At 46.6% G+C, this 13,128-nt stretch overlaps 1 protein-coding gene across 1 annotated transcript in view; it reads left to right on the forward strand.

Annotated features, from left to right (window-relative positions):
- LOC124803411 (facilitated trehalose transporter Tret1-2 homolog) overlaps positions 1 to 13,128 on the forward strand; it is a 72,662-nt gene that overhangs the window by 42,133 nt on the left and 17,401 nt on the right. Inside the window, exon 3 of the mRNA XM_047264596.1 lies at positions 11,023 to 11,307. Within this exon, the coding sequence (XP_047120552.1) occupies positions 11,023 to 11,307 (285 nt within the window). The remainder of the gene's footprint in view (positions 1 to 11,022; positions 11,308 to 13,128) is intronic.

Here is a 13,128-nt window from a genome sequence, read left to right on the forward strand (position 1 = left end):
AGAAAGGGACTGGTGTTCGGTCCCTCGACACAGCTCCCCCTGTGCCGCGCACCCTTCGCTTTCGCATCGGGTTGGGTCGCAGCTCTCCCTTTTGTCGCAAGGCAGAATGCCGAGCTTAACATCTGGCAACACGGGAAGGCGGAAAGAGCCACTTGGGAAGGAGAGGCTATGAGAGACGCATCACTTCTCCTGTGAGGAGTGCCGCGGCAAGCCCGACTAGAAGCGATACGCCCCAGAGCGAGCCTCTGTGCCTTACGGCGCGCCGGCAACGGGCAGGGCCGCGCCGAACGCGCCGTCAAGCGACCGACCTCACTTAGAACTAATTAAACCTAACTAACCTAAGGACATCCCACGCATCCATGCCCGTGGCAGGATTCGAACCTGCGACCGTAGCGGTCTCGCAGTTCCAGACTGTAGCGCCTAGAACCGCACGGCCACTCCGGCCGGCTCAATTTAACAACTCAGTTTTTTCACTCACTGTCCCCCCCTCCCCCCTCACACACACACACACACACACACACACACACACACACACACACACACAGACACACAGACACACAGACACACACACACACACAGACACACACACACACAGACACTGCTTTTTGTGCCAGGACGTTTCTCAATTATTGGGCTTATACTTTGGTGTCCTGTTGATCTTCGCACACTTACCTTACTTTTAGCTTGCTCCGTTTCCGCACTACCTGTCGCGATATAGCTTGCAATGCGTCAGTTCCTATTTGGATGGGCCGTCATTTTATAGCTGGGTCGATAGTGTGATACCTTATGCTCCCAGGGAAATAGTATTACATTATCATATCCTCTTAACGATATGGGTCTGAGATCCTTGTTTGCTACACACTTGTTTTTGCCCGCATATTAATTCATGTATTGGACAACAAGGCATATCTTTTTATTTTGATTTGCTGTATTAATATGCTCTCGAGTCATTTTATAAATGTTCCTCGCATGTTCTTTGCATACCGTTTTCCACTTAATATGTCGCCTGCCGTTGGGTTTTGCTTCTGGTTTTGTTTTTGATGTTGTGACAACTAATTCTGATACATCATCAGTAGTGATAATACGCAGGCGATGGATATGCACACTATCCTGTCCTTCATGGATTATACCGCGATGTTTTACTTCGAATGAGGACAGACTAGGGTTTTTCTCATCTATAAGAATTATGCAGGTTTTTGTTTCAAGAAAACTTTGCTCATTTGTGCTTCTGATTACATAATGTCTGTTTTTTTCTTTTGTGATGTTTGGCATGTTCTGTTATAACTTTGTGATGTTAAAATAGTTACGTTGCTAACCAGTATGTGTACATATCCTACACTGTTGTGCTGTACGCGCACAGGTACATGCCTTAACGCTGCTAACTGTATTTTGTAGGTTTTAAGAACATTTGTCATTATGCTTCATTTTCTGTAAAATCAACTGTGGTATACCTTGATATGCACTACACCTATATTTGTTTTAATATAAAGGGCCTATAAGGTGGCATACTGAAACGCTGAAACTGATTTTCAAAATAAAGTAAAATAACTTCTCAAATACGTACTACTGTTTGGTGATCTTCCTTGATAAACACCAAGATGGTGCTGTGCGACATTAGTGAAAGTTGGCAGGCACGTTTCACACGATATCTGTTCAGATTTCGTGCTAGTAGCGTCTCTATGAGGATGTAAAACGTGAACAACATTACTTGCCTCGTTATAAAGGGTAAGACAAGGAATAAGTACTGAAATGACAAACACTGTGAGTGTTTTACAACTTCTGATTTTATTCAGAAAACAGTTACAATTCCTTATATGCTTGCTCTGAAAGAACTGTAACCACGAAAAGATCAAGTCTATACACAAATACGGTGACTGAGTAGCACCGTTCCGTGTACTTAAAATGAATCTGTCAGTAGTAGCTGAGCCCACATCCACAACACGACATGTAGAAGTCCTTAGCAAAAAGAGCAGAATTCCATCAACTGCGCTGCAACTACTTCGGATAACTGTGCTTGGCCCTGCCTGGCTACTCTCTTCTACAACTACATCTACATCTACATGACTACTCTGCAATTCACATTTAAGTGCTTGGCAGAGGGTTCATCGAACCACAATCATGCTATCTCTCTACCATTCCACTCCCGAACAGCGCGCGGGAAAAATGAACACCTAAACCTTTCTGTTCGGGCTCTGATTTCTCTTATTTTGTTTTGATGATCATTCCTACCTATTTAGGTTGGGCTCAACAAAATATTTTCGCATTCGGAAGAGAAAGTTGGTGACTGAAATTTCGTAAATAGGTCTCGCCGTGACGAAAAACGTCTTTGCTTTAATGACTTCCATCCCAACTCGCGTATCATACCTGCCGCACTCTCTCCCCTATTACGTGATAATACAAAACGAGCTGCCCTTTTTTGCACCCTGTCGATGTCCTCCGTCAATCCCACCTGGTAAGCATCCCACACCGCGCAGCAATATTCTAACAGAGGACGAACGAGTGTAGTGTAAGCTGTCTCTTTAGTAGACTTGTCGCATCTTCTAAGTGTCCTGCCAATAAAACGCAACCTTTGGCTCGCCTTCCCCACAATATGATCTAGGTGGTCTTTCCAACTGAAGTTCTTCGTAATTTTAACACCCAGGTACTTAGTTGAATTGACAGCCTTGAGAATTGTACTATTTATCAAGTAATCGAATTCCAACGGATTTCTTTTGGAACTCACGTGGATCACCTCACACTTTTCGTTATTTAGCGTCAACTGCCACCTGCCACACCGTACAGCAATCTTTTCTAAATCGCTTTGCAACTGATACTGGTCTTAGGTTGACCTTACTAGACGGTAAATTACAGCATCATCTGCGAACAACCTAAGAGAACTGCTCAGATTGTTACCCAGGTCATTTATATAGATCAGGAACAGCAGAGGTCCCAGGACGCTTCCCTGGGGAACACCTGATATCACTTCAGTTTTACTCGATGATTTGCCGTCTATTACTACGAACTGCGACCTTCCTGACAGGAAATCATGAATCCAGTCGCACAACTGAGGCGATACCCTATAGGCCGGCAGCTTGATTAGAAGTCGTTTGTGAGGAACGGTGTCAAAAGCTTTCCAGAAATCTAGAAATACGGAATCAACCTGAGATCCCCTGTCGATAGCGGCCATTACTTCGTGCGAATAAAGAGCTAGCTGCGATGCACAAGAACGATGTTTTCTGAAACCATGCTGATCACGTATCAATAGATCGTTCCCTTCGAAGTGATTCATAATGTTTGAATACAGTATATGCTCCAAAACCCTACTGCAAACCGACGTCAATGATATAGGTCTGTAGTTAGATGGATTACTCCTACTACCCTTCTTAAACACTGATGCGACCTGCGCAATTTTCCAATCTGTAGGTACAGATCTATCGGTGATCGAGCGGTTGTATATAATTGCAAAGTAGGGAGCTATTGTATCAGCGTAATCTGAAACGAACCTAATCGGTCTACAATCTGGACCTGAAGACTTGCCCGTATCAAGCGATTTGAGTTGCTTCGCAACCCCTAAGGTATCTACTTCTAAGAAACTCATGCTACAGCTGTTCGTGTTTCAAAGTCTGGAATATTCCATTCGTCTTCCCTGGTGAAGGGATTTCGGAAAATTGCGTTCAATAACTCCGCTTTAGCGGCACAGTCGTCGGTAACAGTACCATCGGCACTGCGCAACGAAGGTATTGACTGCGTGTTGCCGCTTGTGTACTTCACATACGACCAGAATTTCTTCGGATTTTCTACCAAATTTCGAGACAATGTTTCGTTGTGGAACCTATTAAAGGCATCTCGCATTGAAGTCCGCGCCAAATTTCGCGCGTCTGTAAATTTTAGCCAATCTTCGGGATTTCGCGTTCTTCTGAACTTCGCATGCTTTTTCCGTTGCCTCTGCAACAGCTTTCGGACCTGTTTTGTGTACCATGGGGGATCAGTTCCATCTCTTACCAATTTATGAGGTATGAATCTCTCAATTGTTGTTGCTACTATATCTTTGAATTTGAGCCAAATCTCGTCTATATTTGCATAGTCAGTTCGGAAGGAATGGAGATTGTCTCTTAGGAGGGCTTCTAGTGACACTTTATCCGCTTTTATAAATAAAATTATTTTGCGTTTGTTTCTGGTGGGTTTGGAAGATACGGTATTGAGCCTAGCTACAACGACCCTGTGATCACTAATCCCTGCATCAGTCATGATGCTATTAGCTCTGGATTGTTTGTGGTTAAGAGGTCAAGTGTGTTTTCGCAACCATTAACAATTCACATGGGTTCGTGGACTAACTGCTCGAAATAATTTTCGGAGAAAGCATTTAGGACAATCTCGGAAGATGTTTTCTGCCTACCACCGGTTTTGAACAAGTATTTTTGCCAACATATCGAGGGAAGGTTGAAGTCCCCACCAACTATAACTGTATGAGTGGGGTATTTATTTGTTACGAGACTCAAATTTTCTCTGAACCGTTCAGCAACTATATCATCGGAGTCTGGGGGTCGGTAGAAGGAGCCAATTATTAACTTAGTTCGGCTGTTAAGTATAACCTCCACCCATACCAATTCGCACGGAGTATCTACTTCGACTTCACTACAAGATAAACCACTACTGACAGACACAAACACTCCACCACCAATTCTGCCTAATCTATCTTTCCTGAACACCGTCTGAGACTTCGTAAAAATTTCTGCAGAACTTATTTCAGGCTTTAGCCAGCTTTCTGTACCTATAACGATTTCAGCTTCTGTGCTTTCTATTAGCGCTTGAAGCTCAGGGACTTTCCCAGCACAACTACAACAATTTACAACTACAATTCCGACTGTTCCTTGATCCAAGCACGTCCTGTATTTGCCATGCACCCTTTGAGATTGCAGCCCACCCCGAACTTTCCCGAGGCCTTCTAACCTAAAAAACCGCCCAGTCCACGCCACACAGACTCCGCTACACGTGTAGCCGCCAGCTGAGTGTGGTGAACTCCTGACCTATTCAGCGGAACCCGAAACCCCACAACCCTATGGCGCAAGTCAAGGAATCTGCAGCCAACACGGTCGCAAAACCGTCTGAGCCTCTGATTCAGACTCTCCACCCAGCTCTGCACCAAAGGTCCGCAGTCGGTTCTGTCAACGATGCTGCAGATGGTGAGCTCTGCCTTCATCTCGTAAGCAAGACCGGCAGCCTTCACCAAATCAGATAGCCGCTGGAATCCAGAGAGAATTTCCTCAGATCCAAAGCGACACACGTCATTAGTGCCTACATGTGCCACCACCTGCAGCTAGCTGCACCCTGTGCTCTTCATGGCATCCGGAAGGACCCTTTCCACATCAGGAATGACTCCACCCGGAATGCACACGGAGTGCACACTGAATTTCTTCCCCTCCTTAGCCGCCAGATCCCTAAGGAGACCCATTACGCGCCTAACATTGGAGCTCCCAACTACCAATAAGCCCACCCTCTGCGATTGCCCGGACCTTGAAGGCTGAGAATCATCCTCTAAAACAGGGCAGGCAGCTGTATCTGGCTCAGCCAGAGACAGTGCCTGATACCTGTTTGTCAGACGCACCGGGGAGGCTTTCTGATCAGCCTCCGGGGACGTCTTTCGCTGCCTGCCACGCCTTGGAACGACCTCCCAATCAACCACAGGCGAGGGCTCAGCCCCACTGCGAGCAGCAACCGGGGCAACCACAGCTGCAGACCGATCTGGGGACAGACGGGACGAGGTTGACATCCCCGTGAAACCCAAGTCCGGCTCCCCACAGTGGTGCCCATTGGCAACAGCCTCAAGCTGCGCGACCGAAGTCAGCGCCACTCGCAGCTGTGAGCGAAGGGATGCCAACTCAGCCCTTATCCGAACACAGCAATCACAGTCCCTGTCCATTCTAATCGATGTTGAACAACAGTTACTGAAAGACGAGTCCGTGCCTAGATAACGCAAGGGAGACACGCAAAGAATGTATGAACTAACCTGTACAAATGCCTAACGACTGCGCTACAATCTGCCTGAATTTACGATTACAGTAACTAAAACTCGAAATTACACCTCCTATACGAAACTCACACTCAATTTAAGTAAGAATTTACGAAGTAAACACTAAAGCGCGATGCTACAACTCTCAAATACTATAATAGGCCTGAAATTTATGAATTAAACAATGCAAGTACCCAAAAACACGCAAAGAAACTAAGAATTAAACTATGTAACAAATAAATAAGACAGGGGTAAACGACTTGCTGCTGCAGCTGCTTATCCAACGGCGTCAGGGAGCACACTTCTGCTGCCTCCGCCGATACTACTACCAGCTTCCCTCTCTGACTGCAATAGACTATACATATTCGACAAGAAGACCTAACCTATCACACAGCTCCATGAAACACGCCAAGTAGCAAGAAAATAGTACACTTTAGCTTTTGTTGCTAAGTAGACAGTGAAGAGCATTATATGTTTTTTTTTTTTTTCTCACGTCTTACTGCACTCATGCATAGCTTCCTTTGCTGATTTCAGTGCATCTTGTCGCAGCGATACTCATTACCACTTTACACTGAGATTACAAAAGTCGTGGGATACCCCCTAATATCATGTGGCACCTCGTTTTGCCGGGCGTAGTGCAGAAACTCGACGTGGTACTGACTCAACAAATCGTTGCAAGCCCCTGCAGAAATATTAACCCTTGCCACCTTTACAGATGTCCATAATTGCGAAAGTGTTGCCCATGTAGGATTTTGTACACCAAGTGATCCCTCCATTGTGTTCCATAAATGTTCGATCGGAATCATATCGGGCGATCTGAGTGGCCAAATCATTCGCTCCAACATTCCAGAATGTTCTTCAAACCAATCGCGAACAACTGTGGCACGGTGACATGGCGCATTGTCATCCATAAATATTCCATCGTTGTCTGAGAACATGTAGTCGTGGATGGCTGCAGATGACCCCCAAGCAGCCGAACAGAAGCATTGCGGTTCAGTCCCTCCCATGTAAACAGAGCCCGCACCATCGTGGAGCCACCCCGAACTTGCACAGTGCATTGTTGACAACTTGGCTTCGTGGGGTCTGCGCCACACTAGAACCCTACCATCAGCTCGTACCAATTGAAATCGTTCGTCGTACGTCCGACATTGATTACTGCGGCTGTTTCACGCAGGGTTGCTTGTCTGTCAGAACTGACAACTCACGCAAACGCCGCTGCTCTCGGTCGTTAAGTGGATCCCGTCGGTCACTGCATTGTCTGCAGTGAGAGGGAATGCTTGAAATTTGGTATTCTCGACATACTCTTGACATTTTGGATATCGGAATACTGAATTCCTTAATGATTTCCGAAATGCAATGTCCCAGGCGTCTAACTCTAATTGCCATTCCGCGTTCAATGTCTGTGAATTCCTGTCGTGCGTCCAGAATCACGTCGCAAACCTTTTCACACGACTCACCTGAGAACGACTCACAGCTCTGCCATTGCACGAATCTTTTATATCTTGTGTACTCGACACCACTGCCATCTGTATACGTGCTTAACGCTTTACCATGACTTTTGCCAACTCTGTGTAAGTCAGACAACTGTCTGACCATCACGTGCAACTTCTAGCGACCATGCCATGGGGCCCTATTCTGTACCGTTCATACCGATCGGTGTAGTAGGTTAGCCTAGGTAGTGACGTCATTTTCGGTTCTTTGTCGAAATATAATATTCAGTAAGCTTCTGAGACCTGTTACCGAACGGTTCTCCCACCGATGTTACGACAATTGTAATGAGAGGTTTTGGATTTCGGTGTTGCCCTGTCGATCGGTGAGCAGTGGTTTATGTACACCAATAATTTGTTATTTTAAACATATTTAGAGGTTTTAGCTTTGGATTTAGTGATTGTGTTACTAAAGAATCACCAGAGGACGCATCCAGTTGGAAAGTGAGTTCATAAATGGCTCAAATGTCTCTGAGCACTATGGGACTTAACATCTATGGTCATCAGTCCCCTACAACTTAGAACTACTTAAACCTAACTAACCTAAGGACAGCACTCAACACCTAGTCATCACAAGGCAGAGAAAATCCCTGACCCCGCCGGGAATCGAACTCGGGAACCCGGGCGTGGGAAAGTGAGTTCATAATAGAGTATTTTCCTTTGTTAGAAATATGGTTAGGTTACGTTGTTATTGTGAATGATTACATCAAAAAAAAGTTTTAGGTCAATATTCTTTCAAAATACGTGTTACTTTTTATGCAAATAAGAGTTTAAAGACCATTAAATATCGAGACATCGGCTCTACTTACGTATATTACATGAGTGTGAACTGACGTTACTAGAGACTTTGTGTACTTTTTCCCACAAATGGTTTAGTTAGTAAGTATCTAAACGTGTTTAGAACTTTAACAATGGAAAGCAATTATGTGAAGCCTGATATTGGAAACCTTCAAAACTATCACGCATTTCTGACTTACGCAGCACCGTTTGGCAACGAAGTCAGCCTACGTTCCTCTCCGCAATAGTACAAAAATTGAGCTGTACTTTACTGTTGTTTGGCGTGGCTAAGAGATTAGCGCGCGGGTATGCGATACGAAAGGCCACGGCTTCGAGCACGGATGGGGTACAAAATATTTTTTCCCTCTTCATATATGCAACACGTTCTAAGACAATGTTATTCACGTAAGTGAAGATTTTTCTGCAATATTTGTTATTACTCACATGTAAGAGCGCACTTCCTCAGTAATGATTTCGTGATTTCTGTGTGTTTAAAAATCGAAATATGAAATTTCTGTGAGTGAAACAACAGAGATTGACCTTTATATTTTTTTCTTCTCAGAAGTAATTCACCATTCTTTCCGAAAATGTAGCGATTTCCGAGTATGCGGTTAGACAGGAATGTAAGAAAACAACTTAAAATACTGGGAATGTAAGTAGCAGCAGTCATCTTCATAATCTTGCTGGCCGGCCGGTGTGGCCGTGCGGTTCTAGGCGCTTCTGTCTGGAACCGCGTGACCGCTACGGTCGCAGGTTCGAATCCTGCCTCGGGCATGGATAAGTGTGATGTCCTTAAGTTAGTTAGGTTCAATTAGTTCTAAGTTCTAGGCGACTGATGACCTCAGAAGTTAAGTCGCATAGTGCTCAGAGCCATTTGAACCATTTGAACCATAATCTTGCTTGTCACAAGTATTTATTTGCTATCGAATCCTCAACAACAGTAGACAGAGATGAAAGATCTCTGCCATAATATTTTTAGACTGTAGCACCATACACGAAACATTTTCATTCATGAGAAACATGTTATAAATTTGGACGAACTGCAGGAGCTCTCGAAAATGCGTTTTTTTTTTCAATTTTGTTTTTAAGACCCAAATTGTTGATGTATCATATAGGGAATTGGGCTACTTAGTCATTTGGATCTCTAGGAGCGAGTTATAACCACATTCTGTTTATCTTCTTATTCTCTGAAACTCTCAGAAATCAATTTTTCGGGTGTTTTTATAGATGTATTAGTACAATGTGGTACTACATACTTTTTTTAACTCATTTTCCGAAACGCAAAATCCTAAACACGATGTCAGTGTGAATGAGAATAGGATGACATAATGCAGCATTTACGACAATCTACAGAATACAGTCAAATACGCTTTTTTTTCGGTACTTGGAAGAATATCGCGCCTGTGTCGTCTGCTAGCCGCTTTGTGTTCATGGCGCTGTGCGTGCTGCAGTGCGCATAGGGGGCCGCTTGCTTTTGATTGGCTTGCGCGTCGCGATCCGACTACAGCGCTTCGGTTCTCTAGACCCGAACGGTATCGCTTCCGAAATGCATACTGAATAACGCAGGGGCTCTAATTCGAGTACTAGACCGTTCGGTGCTCTTGAGTACCGAAACGACCGGCACAATAGCGGAAAGATACAGAATAGGCACCCTGGCCAGAACTGTTTGCGTGATCGCGACCACAACAACAAACACCCTCACCTACCTTGGCCTCACCATTGACCGTCACCTCACCTGGATCCCTCATCTCCGCTCCATCCAATCTAAAGCCCACAACCGCCTCTGACTCCTCAAACTCCTCTCTGGGCGGACATGGGGGTTGCACCCCGCTACCATCCTCCACAGCTACAAATCCTTAATCCGTCCCATCCTCTGTTATGCCAGTCCCGCCTGGATATCTGCCCCCCCCCCAAATTCTATAAGTCCCTCCAGATCCTTGAGCGTCATGCACTCCGCCTCGCCTTCCGTATACACCTCCCGTCCCCCAAGCGGATCCTCTATGACCTCATTCCTTTCCTGCATTTGCTCCTATTCCTCGAACATATCCGCATCCTCTACACCTCCCGCCGCCTTAATCCCCCTCACCCCCTGGTTGCTCCTCTCCTCTCCCGCCCCGCGCCCTGCCACACTGTCGTGTCCCCCCTACCCTCCATCTCTACACCCTTCATCTCCTTTCCCAAGGTGGCTTCCATCAACTCCCCCTCCCATATGATGGCCTCTCTCCCTCCATTTATCCCTCCTATCAACTCTGATCCTCACTCCCCCTCCATTCGTCGGTCCTTTTCCCAGGCCCCCTCTCCCCCCTTCCATCCTCTTTTTTCCCCACCTCCCCTCTCTCTGCCCCCTTCTCTCCCCCAAGTCCTTTTGCATTTCCCCTATCTGCCTTTTCCCATTCCCTCTCGCGTCTGCCCTGCCCCTCTCTCCCCTTATGAGTCCTCTCCCTCCTTTCGTTCCCCCCCCTTTTCGTTTTTTCCTCTCCTCCCTCCTTGTTTTCCCCCAAAGACTGCTACACTCTAACTTCCACTTCCTCATTTCGAAGACAAGTCTGTCGAAGTAAGGCGACCGCGCCCTCGCTATTCATTGGCTAATGTAGATTCGCTCGAAAGACCAAAGGGAGGGGGCAGCGGGACCTATGTGTATTCGATGTAGCAGAGAAAATGCGGGAACCGATCTACGGTTTACGAAGTGAAAAGCAGAAGTGCGCGCCAGTAATCGTTATGCAAGTAAATGGAACGTGTGAACGATCGATGACGTGAACCTACTGGCAGGCGCTGCGGTGGCTCCGACGCGGAATCTCCGAGGAGGAGGTGGAGCGCCAGATGGCGTGCATCCAGGCCTCGCTGGACGCGGGCGGCTCCAAGCAGGGCCGGCCGCTGTGCGAGCTCCTCCGCTGCCGGGCCACCCTCGTGGCCGTCGCCATCGTCCTCCTGCTGTTCCTCAACCAGCAGTTCTGCGGCACCTTCTGCGTCGACAGCTACGCAGTCTTCATCTTCAACGAAGCTGGCGGCTCCCTGTCACCTAAGACCGCAACCATCATCCTAGGCGTACTGCAGGTACCATCGCACATTCTCCAGGCCAGATTTCTATTTTCCCATATTACACTACTGGCCATTAAAAATGCTACACCATGAAGATGACGTGCTACAGACGCGATATTTTACCGACAGGAAGAAGATGCTGTGATATTGACGCATGGTGCAGGCAATGGCAATTGAATCTCAATGTAGACAAGTGTAATATGCTGCGAATACATAGAAAGAAAGATATAGCAGGTCAGCAACTGGAAGCAGTTAATTCCATAAATTATCTGGCAGTACGCATTAGGAGTCATTTAAAATGGAATGATAATATAAAGTTGATCGTCGGTAAAGGAGATGCCAGACTGAGATTCATTGGAAGAATCCTAAGGAAATGCAATCCGAAAACAAAGGAAGTAGTTTACAGTACGCTTGTTCGCCCACTGCTTGAATGCTGCTCAGCGGTGTGGGATCCGTACCAGATAGGGTTGATAGAAGAGACAGAGAGGATCCAACGGAGAGCAGCGCGCTTCGTTACAGGATCATTTGGTAATCGCGAAAGCGTTACGGAGATGATGGATAAACTCCAGTAGAAGACTCTGCAGGAGAGACGCTCAGTAGCTCGGCACGGGCTATTGATGAAGTTTCCAGAACATACCTTTATCGAGTAGTCAAACAGTATATTGCTCCCTCCTGCGTATATCTCGCGAAGAGACCACCAGGATAAAATCAGAGAGAGCCCACACAGAGGCATACCGACAGTCCTTCTTTCCACGAATAATCCGAGACTGGAATAGAAGGGAGAACCGATAGAGGTACTCAAGGTACCCTCCACCACACACCATCAGGTGGCTTGCGGAGTATGGATGTAGATGTAGATGTAGATGTAGATGTAGATATGCAAATATTACCTTTTCAGAGCATTAACACAAGGTTGGCCCGGTGGCGACACCTACAACGTGCTCACATCAGGAAAGTTTCCAACCGATTTCTCATACACAAACAGCAGTCAACCGGCGTTGCCTGCTGAGACGTTGTTGTGATGCCTCGTGTAAGGAGGAGAAATGCGTACCATCACGTTTCCTACTTTGATAAAGGTCGGATTGTAGACTATCGCGATTGCGGTTTATCTTATCGCGACATTGCTGCTCGCGTTGGTCGAGATCCAGTGACTGTTAGCAGAATATGGAATCGGTGGGTTCAGGAGGGTAATACGGAACGCCAAGCTGGATCCCAACGGCGTCGTATCACTTGCACTCGAGATGACAGGCATTTTATCCGCATGGCTGTAGCTGATCGTGCAGCCACGTCTCGATCCCTGAGTGAACAGATGGGGACGTTTGCAAGACAACAACCATCTGCACGAACAGTTCGACGACGTTTGCAGCAGTATGGACTATCAGCTCGGAGACCATGGCTGCGGTTACCCTTGACGCTGCATCACAGAGAGGAGCGCCTGCGATGGTGTACTCAACGACGAACCTGGGTGCACGAATGGCAAAACGTCATTTTTTCGGATGAATCCAGATTCTGTTTACAGCATCATGAAGGTCGCATCCGTGTTTGGCGACATGGCGGTAAACGCACGTTGGAAGCGTGTATTCGTCATCGCCATACTGGCGTAACGCCCGGCGTGATGGTATGGGGTGCCATTGGTTACACGTCTCCGTCACCTCTTGTCGCATTGACGGCACTTTGAACAATGGACGTTACATTTCAGATGTGTTACTACCCGTGGCTCTATCCTTCATTCGCCCGCATCTCGTGGTCGTGCGGTAGCGTTCTCGCTTCCCACGCCCGGGTTCCCGGGTTCGATTCCCGGCGGGGTCAGGGATTTTCTCTGCCTCGTGATGGCTG

Source organism: Schistocerca piceifrons, chromosome 6 (assembly GCF_021461385.2).
Source record: "Schistocerca piceifrons isolate TAMUIC-IGC-003096 chromosome 6, iqSchPice1.1, whole genome shotgun sequence".
Taxonomy (NCBI): Eukaryota; Metazoa; Arthropoda; class Insecta; order Orthoptera; family Acrididae; genus Schistocerca; species Schistocerca piceifrons.